The sequence below is a fragment of the Orbicella faveolata genome, unplaced genomic scaffold, assembly GCF_042242905.1.
Source record: "Orbicella faveolata isolate gen_17 unplaced genomic scaffold, um_ofav_v1 contig_14, whole genome shotgun sequence".
Lineage (NCBI taxonomy): Eukaryota > Metazoa > Cnidaria > Anthozoa > Scleractinia > Merulinidae > Orbicella > Orbicella faveolata.
The window spans coordinates 19,388,275-19,406,819 of record NW_028301541.1 but is presented as its reverse complement, the minus strand read 5'-3'; the positions used below and the strand labels follow the sequence as shown (position 1 = coordinate 19,406,819).

The following is an 18,545-nucleotide window of genomic DNA, read 5'->3' as shown; positions in this document are numbered from 1 at the left end:
GAAGAACACTAACCCCATGGAAGGTTATGCAATATATGTTATGTAGTATATTTGCATTCAAGCATGGAGAGCGAATGTGTTATCCTCACTCACAACGCCTGCCTTAAGACTGAAAACGACATAAATTTATTCACTGGACATTTACAACCCTGAGACATTTGAGCGTTCGAATTTTGCGTTGAGATGTCCTCTTGGTTCAGCTGTGTATTTTTAGATTAAGCAATTGCCACGTGACCATAAATCAACTGATAAGAGCGCTTAACTCGCCAAAGGCGAAGTGAACATTGGTGAATATTCAACAAGACCAAGACGAAGTCGAGGTGAATATTCACGTACGCTCACTGAGCCTGAGGCGAATAATTGTTTAAGTATAATTTTAAGAGGTGAATATCAAGGACTACAAAATAACAGACTAAAACATAAAAAACAGACGCAATTGTTCCTGTGCATACACGCATGCAGCTGTAGTTTTAATAGAAAGCTGTACGTCGATTGTCAATCAATTTACTCATCGAGTTTGGCAGTAAAACAAACGAGCGAAACACTACGAAAAATAAATTCATCCGGTACCATTATTTTATCGTTGTTGACTTCATTCACAGTTGTCATCATCGCCTAAAAATGAATAGCTTTAGTTTGAAGAGAAAATAAGCTTATATTTCGGTCAATCGACCTGACCCGCTGGCATTGTGTTTACGATTCTTAAAAGCCTTGAATACGAGTTCTTGAAAAGATTTTTGGTCCAAGGGCGACTGCAGTCATTTTGAAAATTCTACGTCCATCCAAATACCCTGGACTCGAAGTGATGTCTTTCGAATAAATGAAAACTTCATTCAGCAACTGTCCGCTATGTTTACTTGCCGAGATAGCAAAGATGGTGAGCTTAGTAACCAAGCTCTAGCGGGGTGAATATAGCGTCATATGATGAGCTTTTCGACCAATCAGAATGTCCAATTTTTGTATACTAAATATATATATCTAGCCAAAATAGATTGTGGACTACGAGCGGGCAAGTCTGGGCAAGCCTGTTGTTCCTTGGTTAAAAAAACCCTTTCACTTTTTAGCAGGAAGGAATCTTAATTAGTATGCGTGAAATCCAAAACGTAGCTTATCTTTGCTGAAGCTATACTACTGAAGTCTCCCGGTGAACGTAACCGAAGGCAGTATATATGGTTGGAAATTTTTAAATAACGAAAAACGACGTTTTTGAACAGACATCTTTCCTATTCTTCCCGCCGAGCATCATTTGCATTAGAGAACTAGTAAATTTTGATATAAGGACTGTTGGGACTCTATTAATATCACAATCATGGAACTTCAAAAGGTAAGTTTCATTGCTCCTTACGACGTTTTGCTTTTGAAATTCTTTGGACAAAACCTTGAAGTGTTTAGCCTCCCTAATTTCATTCTAGCACGGTTAACATTTATGACTCAGGGGAAAAACTTGACCTCAAACTTTGCGAATGAAATGTCTTGATCATCGCGAAAGAACGATCGCACACGGAAATGATAACTGGCCACTCACATAGTGCCGTTAATGTTAAAATTAATTTCTTTTGCTCACAGTCAAATAAACCGTAACTCTTCGGCGGGTAGTCTTTGTCAGGACATGTAAGACCTTTCGTTCTCGAAAAGCAAAAGCACGAAACCGAAATTTGACAGTTAAGTGATCTGGACGCGGAAACAATTCATCTTGAGTAATATTCTCAACATTCACCACTCTGGATAACGAGAAGCTCCAAGAGCTTAGATCTTGACATGAGAATTTCAGCGCTCAAAGTCACTTGATTTGTATAAATGGCCCGGCGTAGCACAGGGAACCTTTCTGAAAAATAGTCACGCGAGTCATAAAACGTTCGAGACTTGCGTGAGTCAAACAAAGCTCGCGGGAATTTTCCAAGTGACCTCAGTTGTTAGTTTCATCTACTTGCCTGGACAGGTTCTGCACGTAGCAAGATCATGTAATTAAACTCATAGGAATGAAGGGAGCCTTAATTAATTTAATTCACGCAAATAAGAGCAAAGTTTCCGGAAGAATTAGGAAGCCTAACTGACCAAGCGCTTTTTCATTCCTGTTTTTATTTTCAAATACGTCATTAGCCGCCTTGGGAAGCAGTCACACATGGAGTCATGCAAACATTTCAATTAGTGTTATAAGACCAAACTGACAGGTTGGCGTAATGTCTGTTACTTTAGTTCCGGTAGAGCGCGTGCACGAAAGTAAAAATGGACATGAAACCTACGTTGAAGCGTGCTTAAAAATCTTTCGGAAACAATGAAATATCATCAACAGGGAAATTATCGCTTTTATCACTATACTGCACTTAATCATTTATCCCAAACAATTTCTTCGTTCCAGTTGATCGAAAGCGTCGAACGCACTGCCGGATAAATCTCTTATTACTGCTGGCCTCTAAAGAACGGCTATCGGCTGCATTGAAAAGCAATCATAAGAGTCATACTCACAGCTACGCGTTTTATAACCAGAAGTACCAAGTGTCACAAGTTCAGTTGTCTACTGTGAGGAGACACCAATGATTTTTCAGCAGTCTTTTCAGCCAGCGGAGTTAGGTTTTATGCTAGAATATTGATTGTAGAGGCAGCGTGGTCTATTGGTAAGGGCCCGGGATTTGTAATCTGGAGGTCCTGGGTTCAAATCCTCCTCCCTGCCCCTGGATGGGTTTGTATTTGGTGGTCCCAGGTTCAACTCCTCCACGCTTTGTAAATACCCAACTGGTCAGTCTCCCGCCGTTTGGGATTTTTAAAATGTTTCTGTTCAATTTACAATATTTGTTTGCTCATTTCAGGGTCCTCAATTAGCGCAGTAGTGCTTAAGACTTTAACACTTATATAAAGTGATTTATTTTTATTTATTTATTTTAATGTCGTGATCGTACACAAGTAGCTATCTAATTCTAATTCGACCGTTTAGAGGACCCACTTGAACACCAGGCTGATGTAGCTTCTTGTTGGATTCTTTGGTTTTATTTTAAGTGCGAAGTCAGTAGAACGGAGAATTATTAGGGTTAGAATATTGGGAAAGGTACTCAAAGTAAGCGAAATGCTAGTTCCTGATCGAAAACGTGGCCTTCAGATGTCAATAATGTCGTAAGCAGCTGGACACAATATGACACAGAGAGAAAAAAAAGAAAAGAGAGCGTAACAGAAACCTCTTAAACTTTCCATTGTTAACGTACGCCGTTAACTTCGTTTAGGGGTGGCCTGGGCGCAAGTAAATTTCCTTGCGGGGTAGGTGAGGCAAGTGGCTCTTTGAAAATACTGAGAAATTGCCTCTTTCCCACTCCCCAGAGATTTCTTTAGTACCTATTGCGTTTCAGTGGTCCTTTAATTTGCATATTCCAGGGGGTAAGGGAAAGTTTTTTGAAAAGAAACATGGCGTCGCGTGTCATGGTTTTCTCGTAGATGGCAAAATTCTGTACCTAGAACCAAAACACACCTTTAAAGAGTTCGAAATGGTGAGGAATAAGCATCAAGAAGACTCAATCGATGGTTAAGAGGACGATAATGACTTCGAAGCAATGATGTCGTCTTTCGAGTCGTAACGAGAAGGTGTGAATCAAAGGTCTTCCTGTCGCTGCTGAATTCATGTAAAACAAAACCGAGCTACGGAACACTATGGACAAGTTTAAAATGGATCGATTATCTCTACGGTATGGAAATATCGCTAGTTCAACCGAATGTATCGCTTGTTAAATTAGCTTTCTCTTCTAGAGGAATTGTTTTATTGTTATTTTTATATACTTTCCAGCTGACTTTTGCGCTCTCGACAGCTAGACAACAACAAGCATTTGGATATCACAAAATTAATATACTTTTGGAGAACGCTTACATCCAAGTCACTATTTTTCATGAACACGATCTTTATGTCGTCTACCTATTTATAATTAAGTGAAGCTTGCTGGCTTTGGACTTTCCGTTCAGAACCGCTCGTTATCTACAGGACGCTTTAATTTTACTTCAAATGTCACGCCAACCTCGTTATAGAATATCATATACCAGCAATAACATCTTTTCTCTTTTGAAAACACAAAAAATAACAACACAAGTAAAGGAAGACAAACATTAGGAAAATGGCTGTGAAGCAGATAAACATTGTTCAACTGTTCAGCTACAAACACGGTCCTTAAAAATCTTTAAAACGCGCAGGGAATTCGTGAGGGTCTTACAGAACGTTTCGGCAAAGTGTTTACGCAGTGCTCAGAGTCTTGTCATTCTCCACGTCCGGGGTGTGACAGTTGACGTCAGTGTTGGAAGACTTGCAGGTGACGTCGTTAGGGTGCCGTCGGGCTTTGCTTTTAGTTTGTCTGCAGCGAGTTCCTGGTTCTGCTGCACGGTCGGAGGAGGCTCCTGTTGGATGAGCTCGGTTTCGACGATAGGCAACACTGTGGCCGTCCAATGTCTCCATGGTGAACGAGCACTTATCTCTCGTTACGCCGTTCTTTCTCGTTGGGACGTAGAGCTTCCGTACAAAATCTTTGGCAGTGCGATCGTAGGATAATTTCTGTCTGTTTTTGATTGATTAATTGATTGGTAGACTGATAGATTGATTGATTGTTCTGACACTCGACCAGTTTCGCTTTTTGTTCAGCCAGCTTGTTAGTTTGGGGTTGCAGGAGCTTGTTTTGCTGTTAGAAACAGGGTTTTGGTTCTCCTACTCATCAGCTTCTGGGATGGGCTGGATCCAACCCCTTGTGACGGACCGGAGTGTTCCTGTAGTCCAGAATAGCTAAGTTGGGGTCATATAAACTCTTGGTCTTCGGCCATCGTAGCTTGATTAAAAATATAAAACAAACAGCGGTGATAAACATTTTAAAAACATACATTTTATGAACTTGACGTTTCGTATGCTAGTCAACATACATTTTTAAAGTATAAGCGTTAAAATTTTTTGAAAAGCTATTTATACTGTATCAATGGGGGTCTGGAACCTAGACAGAAAACATCTGCAGTAGAAATTTAAGAGGTTTCAAATGGAAACCGTCTGTAACGTTGCACAATGGAAAAGTTTTCCTAATAAAGTAAAAGTTTTTCACCGCTGACATTGACATTCAATGCTGGCTGCAGCTCCAGAATAAACAAGGTCTCCTTAACCGTACAATGATGGTCACTTTCGCCGGACGCCAAAATGTCAAAATGGTCCCACTTGATGTTGTGACCAGTTGTTTTGACGCGATCAGCATTAGCAGAAGAGTGATCACGTTTCGAAAGGGCCTTGAAATGTTCTGTTTTCGGGTCGTGAACGGTCTTCGTTTCGTTTTCCCAATGCAAAAATCATTGCCGTCCCAGCAACCAGCTTTATAAATGACTTTGGATAATTGTGATTGGTTGAGACGGTCTTCTTAACAAAAGAGTAGATACGATTTACACAAGATTTCAGACGCTTAGTAATATGATTGCTATGGAGAGCTATATAAGGTAATAAAATAGTAACATCTTTTTTGGGGACTGTTGCTGTGGGTTCATTTGGCTTGTTCTTTTTCTTGTTCAGGACATCATTGATATTAAAAGTGATGATGCCCTGAGGGTAACCATTTTGTAGCAGAAGCCTTTTGAGATCTTCGACAGCGGATTGCAATAGTGGTTTGTGGTCGCTTCTAACCACCAACGGTCGCCCAAATGTGTACTGGTGAAGTTTATCGCGTGAGAAGGCGTTCGTCAATATTTTTTCGTATTTGACTGTATCTTGTCTCAGTATCCGTATCAAGGCGCGACTTACATAGGCGATAGGCTTTCCTGATTGTAATAGGTCAGCTCCACCGGAGCATTATTATTATATAATTATTATTATTATATACCGTGGTCACCAGTTTCTTGACTCTTCGAGAGACTTGGAGCTTGGAGATTTCTGTTGTGGTCGGCGATGCCGGGCTCCTTGCCGGTTCAAGCGTTTTCCACACCACACACTAAGATGGCATATGCGATTTCAAGAACTCCTTAAGTCCCTCTGCTGCTTGAAGAGTCCTTGAAGAACTCTCTTCTGAAAAATCTTGGTTGATATCGATAGATCAAAAGGAAGACGGCACTAACGGTACCGTCCGAATACCATTGCATACAGTAATCGTGGTCAGCAGGCTGGATTCGTTGTCTAAGGGCCTGTTCACGAGGAAGCGTGGGACCCCAGGGAGATGAGGTACCTCACCTACCCGTGGTAAAGAAATACTTGTCTTCACATGCAACCCCGGGGGCGCGGGGTGAGGTCCAAAATGCAATCGCGCGGTCACTAAGCACACAAAAACAAAGAACTAATATCTGTTTTCTTCGTTTGCTTCGATGAAGCTGGTTTTCACTTTAATGTCGTTGTTGCAGGTAAAACTTCAGTTTGATTCCGCTGACTAACCTGACAATCCGATTCCACACTTAAATTGTCTTTACAGACAATTCAAGAAAACAACAGTCTTTACATTAATGGACTTTTCAAGCAGCAGCAAATAACTCAGTCTGCATCCATGTATAATATCTGTCTGTGCTCTTTGAAACAGCAATACGTATTAGTCAGTGAGGACGATGGAAAAAGGTGGCAGGGGACGAGCGGAAAAGGCGACGGGCGGGGTCCCAAAGAGAAACGGACAGGGCCCCTCGCCTCTCCTTTTATCTCCCAGACCCCGCATGTCGCTCGCCCGCTTTTTTGATCTTCCCCACTGACCGAGAGCCTGGAACAGGGTAAGTCATATGAGCCTTGGCTACCGGAACCCAAAAATACATTAATGCTATAACTCTGTTTACCTCGATTGAACATGTTTTTTTTTTTTCGCTGATCGAAAGCATGGAGCCAGTGTAGTTCCCAATTTATAACACTTGCTTAAAAAATGGATCAACCCATTTGATTTTCATACTATTTTTTATTGATTCAAAATGTCTACTTTTCAATTCTTTGGCAAGGTTTTCGTTATCTAGAAAAACAGAGCGGCTGAAAGCAGTGGTAGGCGCAGTATTCGAAGGCTAATATGAAGGTTTTTCTAGACTAAGTAAACACCATAGATGTATAAAAAAAAGCATGTGTCTTAACGCATTAGTATAGGTAATCAACTGAATGCGAGGATTTACACTACAAGTGATATTTGAAAATTCTCTCAAAATTGCACGAGCCTTTGTGTAAATCCTTAATTGTTCGAGCTTTCCTACGATTACTCATCTATTGTATGACTGGTGAGAAAACTTGCGAAAGCGCGCGCGTTAATTTTCACTGTAGTGCGAATTAGAATTAACGATAAATTGGCCTGCCCCCAGCCAATCACAATGAAGTAATTTTTTCATTCAGAAAAATAAATGACATTATAAGAAGAATACTTAAGCTTTTGATCCATCTACTCTGTATTTTTCAGCTAACGTCGTCGACGAAAGAAAAAAAAAAATGTTTATTGCATATTTACTTCCAAGTTGAAAAGATAAATGTTCAATCACGTAAAAGTTGTTTCGAAATGTTTTGCCTTTTAAACTAGATATCGGTGCGCCGGATGCGAATGCTAAGTTTTTAATAAATATGATATCCGATCCATATTTTTGTAAAGTGACAGATGAGTTCTGGCCAGATTATCGAAAGTTGTCTTTATTTCTCCCACATTACATGTACCTCGCCATAATGCCTGACAGTTTTTTCTACCTTTCTTGTCAGCCTCCATGGGTAGAGTATTTCACGTATTTAGCTTTGGGTGCCTCCATGCGTTCAAAGGACCCTAAAACACAAGTGGGTTGTGTTATTGTGGACTCAGTAACACTTAAAGTAAGTATTTAATATGAGAAGCCATTTTTGTTGGTAATTAAGAGAGAGAATTGAAAAATTCTACATAACATTTGGCTCCCATGAACACAACATCCAAGGCAGCTTTGCCCAATAAGAATCATTTAGGCACGGATAATTTGTAAACACTCATCTCTAGATTCAAGATTAAAATTTAATTTGTCCAAGTACGACCCATTGTTGATAATTTGCAAACACCCGTCTCTAACTTCATAACTAAAATCCACTATAACCAAATATGATCGTTTTGAACTATATTCTAGTTCATTTTGAGTCTACCATGGTTCGCTGCACCGTCTTATTGACCAAAGTTTGTTTGAAACGAAAATTGCCCAGCTCAGCGTCACTTCTCATGCGACGCTCTAACTCGTCTTTTCATCAGCTTTAATTTAAGAACCGTCAACCGAATCTCAATCAGCAGACGTAAGTAAATCTATCAAAACGCCGCTTGTGAACAACACATGTACACTTCAGCTACCAAAGGCCAACACTACAACATACGATATATTCATATATGAATCATTTCATATAAACTTCACATCACTAGAACATACGGTTTAAAATCCTGGACGTTTACGGAGCCAAAACTATGGAACTTAATACCTGACTCATACAGACTTATTCGATCCTTAAAGGTTTTTAAAAATATTATCAGAAAATTAGACTTGTCAGGACTGATATGATCGTTAAACTTCATACCTTTCATTATTTATGAAAAGTTATATCTAGTCCTATGTAAATAGATTTTAAATCTTACATTTTTATGTTATATTATGGTAGTTATTTGTTGAAGGTATTATCCCAATTTAGTTCTTTTTACTTTTCCTTTCTGTGTTACACCTGCAAACTAGCTGGTGAGATTGTCTTCACGAAAGCTGTTGCCAACTTGACTTGACCTGACTTGACTTGAAAGCTGCTTTATGCCGGGAAGGGTATTTTGACCGCCGTAAATATTTATTGTTGATCATTTTCAAATCATGGCAATAAAAGTGTTTTATCTTCCATAGTGATTACCGTGTCTCCTCTACACATCGACGTCTGGAAAAAGATTGAGTAATACTGAGTTCAAACGGAAATGTACGGATTGAGTCTCGTACAAAAAATCAATTGTTTCTTTAATATTGTTTACAGATTTTATCAATTGGTTATAATGGTTTTCCTCCGGGGATTTCTAACAGCGATGAGAGCTGGTCGGATGAACAGAAAAACAACTTAGTAGTTCATGCAGAAGCCAATGCTGTGATCTTAAAAGGAACAGCCAACCTAGAGAACTCAATTGCATTTGTGACACTCTTTCCATGCGAGGACTGTGCAAAAATGTTGATACAGGTAAGCCGCGAACTTTGCCAAACGCTCCGTTTTATTGTATTAGGTACGTAACGTCCTACGTCTTTTTCACAAGCTATGTTAGCAACTAACATCAGGTTTACTTTTCTAATTTTCTTTACATGAATACTGTTCTGATCTGTTAAAATATTATAATGATAAGAATATTATAATATTTGCCAGGTTGCCACAAACTTGCTTAGAACGAGCACACAACAGTAACAATACGGAGTCTCGACCTGCCATTTTCTTGTCCCGCAAAAATTCACCTTGTCCAATTGTCCACCCGCCTTTCATTTGAGTGTCGTAAAACTAAAACGAAAGCCAGAATCGCTCTGTCCAATCACAAACAAGCCATCCAGTGACTCAATCAAAACTCGAAGTAAATACATGTAGCCGACGCGAAGGGCGGGAAAACGTGAGCAAGCGAGTCACGATTGGTTTGGGCTAGACGTAACCCCACGAGGGGAGGGGACGGGAAGGCCAAATCTGTTATCGGCAATAGCCCTTTCCCTGTACGAGACTTGCGCGCGGGGAATCATAGAGGGAAATGTCCTATTGGCAGCTTGGGTGTTTTGGAATAGGATAGATATGCGTATTCAAGAATATATCATCTATTCTTGTTACATTATGTCTTTTTAGGCTGGCGTAAGGAGAGTTTATTATCTCTCTTTCCGAGATAAATACGGGCAATCAGAAGAGATATTCAAAGAAGCTAAGGTGGACATGCTGTAAGTTGAATTACGCAGTGATATTAAAACGGCTATTGCTCTAAAACTATAGACCTCTTTCAATTGCGCTTATCTTTATCAATCGAAATTTGCACTAATTTAAAAAGTATTCCGGTAGAAATCTTTATTAGACCTATAGCAAAGCAATTGCAAGCAGTGCTATTAATTAGGGTTACTTCCCACCTCCGCGGGCCTCCTTCGGGAAAAAAATTAGTACGCGCACCATTTTCAATAAAACCCCAACAAACTATATATCAGAAGAAAGCTTAATAAATGTAGTTTACGATAAAAATACAGTTTTAGCGATTTTTTTTTTAGGAAGTGTCAGGAGCCGGTAAGGCGCGAAAGGACCGAGGGGTACTCCCTTATATGGACTCTGTAGATATGTGCGACCCCAAAGGGTAGGGTTTTTCAGCTGTTTTGGTCATAAATATGGTATCGATTTTTACTGACTTTGGCCATTTTGGTCATAAATAGGGTATGGTTTTTGCACTCTAGCCTTGATATGGGTATGTTTTTAGGAAGAAGCCACTTTTTCATCATTATCGAAAAGAAAATCAACAAAAGCCCTTCACAAATTATGTTTACGGTAATTTAACGTTGGTCTGAACAAGGCAACTAATTACAACGTAGGTCTGAAACAGGGTTTTGATTTAAGGGTTAGGTCATAAATAGGGTTTCGAAATTTTGGTCAGGTCATAAATAGGGTAGGGAATATTGCAGATTTTGGTCATAAATAGGGTTTTGGGAAGTGGGCCGCACACCCCCACCCGATTTTTCTGGGAGTAGCCTCCCCCCCCCCCCCCGGGATGTATTCCTCCCAAAATCAAATGCGAGATTTTAGCTCATAAAAGTTTGTAAACAACCCTAGCCACGCCAGGAGATTATCTCGCCATATAAAACCGCAAACAAATGGGCCAACAGGGCCTCCTAGCTTCAATGACCATGGATCGGGATTTCCCGGGAAAAGCATCGCATTGCAACACGTTTTCTATCTCGCTGTCTTCACTGAAAAGAGAGACACTAAAACGGGCAAAACAGCCAAAGGCAAAAGAACAAATGCGCGATATAAACAATACCAAATAACATGAATCACGAACTCTAAGATGAGCGTTTGCCGCAAAAATTTCCTTTGGCGGTTTCGTCCCTTTAAGCGATTATGACACCTTCCTGGTTTATTACCTTTATTTGAAAATACGTCTTTCCTAAATAACTCGGCCTCTTTTTGAGATTTTTATTATTTTTCTTTTGTAAACTTCAGATAAAACGACTGATTTAAATTTTGTTGTCAAATAAATTAAAAGAAACAACGATTTTTTGTGCCCTTGAAGGTGGTAAGTAACCTTAATATTTTGCTGTGGCTAGTAATGGCTTGCATCTACCAGTTTGCCATTTTATTACAGCTAAACGGATATTTTAGCCCCAATAACGCGTTTTCATTCACGTGACTAGCAGCCATGCAAAAAAAGAAAGTGTTTACATAAGAAAAGCGTTCAACTCCCACAGGATTGGTTTGGTACACCAACATGGCCGCCGCTTTATTGTTTTGGGATTCCAATATGGCTGCGTGACGTCGTGTGAGAACAGTCTATTTGAGCAGCTTTAAGTCTCGTCTACACGAGCAATTTTTATGTGACAATTTCTATGTGACAAATACATTTGATCACGCAGATGGCACAGCAAATATTTGTCAGCAGTTCAAAGTTTAGGGCGCCAGTAATGACGTTGGACAGCAGCGATATGCAAAACAAGGCGAGGCTGCGTAGTCGCTCCCCCAAAGTATGGCGCTTACGAACATATTTGCCACATTTTATGTGACGAATCGTCTACACTAGCAATTTTTCGTATGTGAAAACTCTTATTTTTCACATAAAAGCTAACAAGCCAGCTTTTCAGCAAATATATTTGTCACATAAAAATTGGCTAATTTTCCTCATCTACACGAGCAAATAAGAATTGTCACATAAAAACTGCCCGTGTAGACAAGGCTTCAATCAATGAATAAATTAAGATCTGGCTCTGAACCCTACCTGCAGAATGTTCTTTGTACAAAAAAATCTAAAAATGTTCTTTTGCAGCTTGGACGCATATATTTGAACCAAAACAGTACCCGAGCAGTTTTTCTTTGATTACAAGTCATGGTAAATTTTACCTCCCAGGACGACAACGAATTTGACGTCATGTGGATCCGATGCGTTCTTGGGGCTAAACACTTTCAACCGTATCAGAAGGCTAGCTGTATGTAATAGAATGCCAATGACGCGAAATAACAGGTTGTCTGACTCAAATTCCAGTTTCGCACAATAGCGAGGTACAAGTGAACAAAACAGTAATAACATAATCTGTAAAAGCTTCCGTTCTCTCAGCGAAAGTTTCTAGAAAAAACAATGTTTCTACATGTAAAGTGAGTTGGAAACAAGATCTGACTCTTATTTTTCCCGCTTTCAGGCCAGTTAAAAGAGGGGATGATGATGACACATTGTCTATGTTTCAAAACACATTTATAGACATGGTTAAAGCAGCGATACAAAATGTAACCAATACCAAGGTAGATGATTCCAGTAGACAGTTATGTAACTCGTTGAAGAAGAAGAAGAAAATAAAAAACCTCAGGAAAAGGGACATTAAAAGTAGATGGAAAAGAAACCAACCTGGACAAAGATCTGACGAGGTAATTGATAAATGTATTTGTTTAACTCTTGCAGACATTGTTCCTCACCAATTCCTGAATCTAGGAACGGGTGAGGGTGAAGCATTGCCAGCTTGCTACCTTAATTATGTATGATTCCCCATCCCCGAAGCCTGCAAGCAATCTATAGTAAGTAATTTATAACTAAGCCCAGTTTAGTTAAGGTGAGGTTTGTTAGGTCACTGTGATCTGGTGTGCTGTGGGTGTAATTATTGCGAGTAATTTAATTAGTATAGTTCAATTAGCATGCAAGCAACAAAAACGTATACGTAATGTGATATTTTGATGCCTATTACAACACTATGAACCTAAACAGAGAGCTAGCTTAAAAGGAAATGTGATGTAATTCAATACATTTTGTCTCCAGTAGTACGTCAACCCTCTTGCTTGGTGGCCACTTTGTTCTTTATCAGCGAACTTCTAACTTGAACGGAATCTTTTTTCACCAGATATTGTTCAAGAAATGGACACATTACTTCCTTTTTCTTGCACATGTTGCCAGCACAAGATCTTCCTGTGGTGCCAAAGAGGGAGCGTTGCTTGTAGATTGTGAAAAGTTTAAGGTGGGTTCAATTTTGAGAACTTGCAATTTATTAAGATTTTAATTAGTTAACTATAGCATTATTGTTGACTATTATTTCGAACGATTAGTTTTTGGGGCAGGTTTTAGGGACGACGCATGGTTGGGACCTAGGTTTTCATCACCGAAGACATTTCTAAACTAAACAGACTCGTTATGTTACCACACCACGTCTAAACCCAGCCCTCGTGAACAGTGGAGATATCGGTTATTGCCCGGCCAAGATGGCCGTATATTAGTCAAGTTATGTTTTTCCGTGTTTATGGACTAAGACGGAGTCGAGGTTCCTAGGGATAAACCCGTAAAGAGAAAAGAAGGCCAATTAATATCCAGCCATCTTGACCGAACAAGCTTAGTCAACAAAGGATTTATTATATGGCTTTCGATAAAATTTTCTTGCGGGACACATCGGGTAGTCCCGAGCGGACAAGATAGCGCCATCTTGCCTGCTCGGCTAGCCAATCACAGCGCAGGATTCGGTTCATCTTGCTCACTCAAGGAGCTAGCCATATATTTATGCTTATTTCCATTGCAATGTTGTGAAGCAAGTGATTTATGTTTTAAGCTGTGCCTCATCGAGTTATGATGAAATTGCGAAGTCGCGGTCGGAGAGCACTCAAGAAGCTAGAGTGCTGCGCTTCTAGCAACTCTTAAGCTCCTTATGGGTTCTCCAGATTGGTGAAACTTAATATTTCAAAAATACTGGGTCGGTTGGGCGACGGGGAACGAAACACTCTATGGAGATAGCTAAGCTTGTCAGCGCACTTTTTCGTATTATTTTGAGCATTGATCAAAATAATCTTATTACGTTGCATTTACAGATGTGTTCCTTATCGTATAAAGGGTACCCAAGAGACGTAGAGGGAACATCAGATGATGCGATGGTGGTGTCTGCCATTATGAATGTCCTTGCGCTTCGCTTTTGCGAAGGCAACGAGTTCTATGCGTTTTGCACGAATTTTCCCAGGGAAGAGGAGGTGAAGAACCTGGCACAGGTGAAAAATTCAAACCATTCCATCGTAACGTAGTAACTTCTTCGCTGGTTTTGTTATTACCAAATAGTCAACGGGAACTTTAAGTTTAGCTATTATGTCAGCTTTGTTTTCAGCTGACTACAATGCTTTCAGCTTGTCCCGAGAAAAAAAACACGCATCCGAAGCTCTCTAGATCATTTGAGAATTCGAAAGAGGTCATAACTAGTATGAAGATCTGATTGATCATCGCAGTTATGCACAAAACTTAAGCAGTTGTGAAATTAAAGCCTAAAAAAACAAAATTAGGCATGAACGGGATTCGAACCCACTACCCTTGGGCTATCAAGCCAACTGGGAGCTGGTCACTTTTTGAGTTCGTAATATACCCGTAGATGGTAAAGAATACAAGTGAATATATGAAAGATCATATGTTTGAACTGCGGAGAAAGATACGAAGACATGATTGATCATCGCAGTTATGCACACAACTTGAGCAGTTGTGAAATTAAAGCTTAAAAAAAAAATTCAAGCATGAACGCGATTCGAACCCATGATCCCTGAGATACCGGTGCCTGAATTTTTTTCAGGCTTTAATTTCACAACTGCTTAAGTTGTGTGCATGACTGCGATGATTAATCATGTCTTCATATCTTTCTCCGCAGTTCAAATATATGATCTTTCATATATTCACTTGTATTCTTCACCATCTACCGGTATATTAATTACGAACTCACAGAGTGACCAGCTCACAATTGGCTCGATAGCTCAGTTGGTAGGGCACTGCACCGGTATCGCAGAGGTCATGGGTTCGAATCCCGTACAGGCCTGAATTTTTTTCAGCTTTAATTTCACTACTGCTTAAGTTGTATATATAACTGCGATGATCAATCATGTCTTCATATCTTTCTCCGCAGTTCAACTATATGATCTTTCATATATTCACTTGTAGGTCATAACTAGTGATGCTCGCTTGTAAGATTAAACTCTAGTAAGTGACTGCGTGCCGGGTTGGTATAGAGGCTGCTATCACGAAAACATTCCAGGGGCACTCGACGATCTTACGTTTCGAAATCTATGGGGGAATATAGATTCCTCAAGAACTAAACAACGAAGAAACGTTTCTAAACTGCAGTTAAGTGACAGTTCAATCGGGGTTTCACTCGAATGGTTGCATGGAGAGCTTCGACTGTATGTAGACAAGAAAGATCTTAAAGATGGGTTTTTGCATGTTCATCGAAATTGACCCTGGTAACAATCAACCTGCACCTCGCCAAAAATTGCCTTAAATAATATAGGTGATCGTCAATTCTCGTTTTATTTGTAATTGTCGGTGAAAACTCAGTTTGTTTCAGGCTCGTTTATTTATGTCTTTACCCTTCTTCATCTCAGGCAGAGGTTAAACACTTCTATTTCATATCGCCAACCAATATGACTACAATGGCCCTGTCAATCTTAGACGCTGCAAAGGTTAAAACTGTGTAAGTAAAGCAAACTTAACTAATGCCAGTTTCTTCATACATTCTCTTCAATTCTCCATGCGTCACAATGTACATACAAACCCCACAGGGGTCCTCTTTATAGTCAGTGTGAGCGGGCCTTCCTGGCCCTCTTTCTCTGAATCTGACGTAAATATATTCTTCATACCCTTTGGCAGTGTGCATACCGGTCCACATTATATTTTTCAGTTATTCCTGTTAACCTGTTGTCATTTGAAGAAGAAAAGCCCAAACGAAGAAAGAAAACTACGCTACGCACATACGTTTACATTTCTTTATTAACAATATATATGCAACAATTCTAGCATGCTGATTGGCTGAGTGCACGTGAATTAATCTCAAACAGGGCAGCAAGTTACAATTGAGTGCAAAAAGTTCCAACTGAGTGTGGAGAGTTGAAATATCATTGCATTAATATTATCAAATGATTTTTCTCGTGTAACTTCGGTTGTTGATCAAAATATTCCTGATCTGGATAGGGTTAAAATCTTGGTTGTAATGTTTGCGTTTATTGGAATCAATGCGCTATGAGAGCGTAAGTAATAAAACGTAGAGAGATAATCTGAAGTGTGGCGTCTTAAAGTCACGTGTAAAGAACTTAATGACGTTGTACGTTCAAATGCCGCGAGTGGTTGCTAACCGTGGAACTGGGATACGCTTATTCCTGTGTGTATTACAACGGAGGGATGTATTACGCAGGGACAACGTGCACTGTATTGTATCACATAGTAAGATGTCTGTCTTATTGTAGGCCCATGGATCCCTTGGACGAGAAAGAGATAGAGAAAGAGATAATAAACACTATTAAAGGACTGACGGACAAAGAAGAGAAAAATACGATTTCATTCCAACACTGGCCAAAGTCTGAAGGGATCCAATACGAGTTGAAACCCAAAAGACGCAATTCTGGTTTGGATTAAATAAAAAGCGTGTTTATTTAAGGAATAGACCACAATTTTCTATGGTTTATAGGTTGATAAACCACGCGGGATGTTGGAAGAACACGAGAAGAATTCGCAAATCACGATCCGCAGGCGAGTGATTTACGAATTCCTCGAGTGTTCTTCCAACATCCCAAGTGGTTTATCATGCTTCTAAACCATAGAAAATTGTGGTCTATTGCTTTTATATAATAATTCAGAAGACACGCGAAATTTCCATGAGTCTACTGGCGCAATAAACCATAGCTGATTGACCAATCAGAGCGCGCGCATTGATTTGATTATTATATAAAGGCATATAGCCACAGCCATTGGCATTGGCAAATCATGTTAGAGGGGGACTCTGCATTTGCTTTAAGCCCGAGCCAAATGATCCCAACATGTCAAGGCAACAGATGGCAACATTGTTGGGTACAACATGTTGCGCGAGTGTTGCGGCGTGTTGCGACATGTTGGGTGTTGTTGGCCCAAATTTGACCATTTTCAAACTTGAGCCAACAACACCGAACAGTCGCAACAGGGTGGCCAAACGCGTCCAACATGTTGCGCTCGTCAATGTTGCGATATGCTACGTTGACATGTTGTGATCGTTTGACCAAGGCTTTAGATTGCGGTCTGAATTATTTCGATTGCAAAAAATAATCTCAAAATTTTAAGTTATGACGTCAGATCTGATGACGTGACAAAAACTTATTAGCAACAATTCTAACTTCTAAATTTTTATACCATTGTATTACGCAGGACTAAGAAACTATTAGAGAGGTTTTCAATTGAGTGTCGCAAAAACGAAACCAAAGTAATCACTTTAGCCAATAACAAGGGAAACAGGCAAAACGGTGAACCAGTCAAAAGTCGAAGTAATTGCATGTGACGTACGCCGAGCGCCAGAAAACGTGTGCAAGTGAGTCACACTTGGTTTTACTTCCGGCTGGATGTGCAGCGTAGTAATGCAAAACCAATTACCTTACGACACTCAAAATGGAAAGCGCTCTATAACAATTTAAAGCAATTCCAGAGTGAGGGTACACCTTGGAATTGTACTGCTCCTTTAAAATCAATCCCCTTGACTTTTTTTGGAACAGTTTCCTTGGTCTTAGCATTGTTTAAAATTCTAAATTTCATATTTTTCAGCTAATGTTGATGTCCCCTAACAAAGGATTAAAGGTATGACATGACGTCATCAACTGTGTGGTAATAAATTTACATTTACTAGCTGTGTTAAAAAAAAAGAGGTTCAGGTCCTAGCTCTGTTTACTTGAAAAGTTAAGGTGACAACAAAGTTGTATACCATAAGTGTAAGAAAGAGTTATAATGTTATAACTATAAATTGTAAATGTTTTATAAACCAGGCTCAAAGTCGAGAAAATAATACCATAATTAGAGAATAATCCAATTATCAAATTTTGTAACGTCTGTTTATGAATAAACACCATAAGTAGTTAAGTTGTAAATCTTATATTCCTGATGTATTGAACATAGAAATTTTAATAAATATCTCTAGTAGCAGTGCTTTTTCGACATGAGCCCCACTTTATTACTCACGGAGTTTTCTAAGAAGAGCTTCTACCTTTGCACTCCGGGTACGTTTCCAATTAGGGTCCTTTCCAATAATTAATTACAATGTAAAAAGTAAACAAAAAAGAGCTGTTACAATAGAAAGAGATGTTTGCTCAACGACACCTCATGGTAACTTGACTTTTTACCCGGGGGAGTACTCCCAGAAAAATTGGTTGGGGGTGTGTGGCCCGCTTGCCAAAACTCTTTTCCTGTTTAAGAACAAAATCTGCGAATTTCCCTATCCTTATAATGACTTGACCAAAAATTCAATAGCCTATTTTAGACCTGATTCTTAAGTCAACGACCGATGTTAAAGGGATTGTAAAGGGCTTTTATTGATGGTCCTATCGATAATGATGAAAAAGTAGCTTCTTCTAACTTGAAAAACAAACCCAATTTAAGTCTAGAGTGTAAAACCATTTCCTATTTAAGACCAAAATGGCCAAAATCGATACCATATTTCTGACCAAAACGCCCCCCCCCCCCCCACCT

General features: G+C 39.6%; 1 protein-coding gene across 3 annotated transcripts; it reads left to right on the top strand.

The window, feature by feature from the left end:
* Window positions 1–1,007: 1,007 nt before the first annotated feature.
* LOC110053809 (uncharacterized) lies at window positions 1,008–18,014 on the top strand. Of its 3 annotated transcripts, none has more exons than XM_020760099.2 (9): window positions 1,008–1,324; window positions 7,634–7,741; window positions 8,891–9,088; window positions 9,728–9,816; window positions 12,265–12,487; window positions 12,955–13,068; window positions 13,907–14,080; window positions 15,449–15,537; window positions 16,307–18,014. In XM_020760099.2, the coding sequence occupies exons 1-9, from the start codon at window positions 1,310–1,312 to the stop codon at window positions 16,473–16,475; spliced, it is 1,179 nt and encodes a 392-aa protein (XP_020615758.2). In that variant the 5' UTR covers window positions 1,008–1,309; the 3' UTR covers window positions 16,476–18,014. The 3 variants fall into 3 exon arrangements, with proteins under 3 accessions (XP_020615758.2, XP_089143030.1, XP_089143029.1); XM_089286903.1 differs by lacking the exon at window positions 1,008–1,324 and adding an exon at window positions 2,713–3,671; XM_089286904.1 differs by lacking the exon at window positions 7,634–7,741 and having other exon boundaries at window positions 1,014–1,324.
* Window positions 18,015–18,545: the final 531 nt, after the last annotated feature.

Excerpts from the sequence above, each read along its gene's own strand:
- LOC110053809 (XM_020760099.2), top strand. Across the intron at positions 13,069-13,906 it reads TAGATTGTGAAAAGTTTAAG|ATGTGTTCCTTATCGTATAA; the intron begins GTGGGTTCAATT and ends TTGCATTTACAG. Across the intron at positions 15,538-16,306 it reads GCTGCAAAGGTTAAAACTGT|GCCCATGGATCCCTTGGACG; the intron begins GTAAGTAAAGCA and ends GTCTTATTGTAG.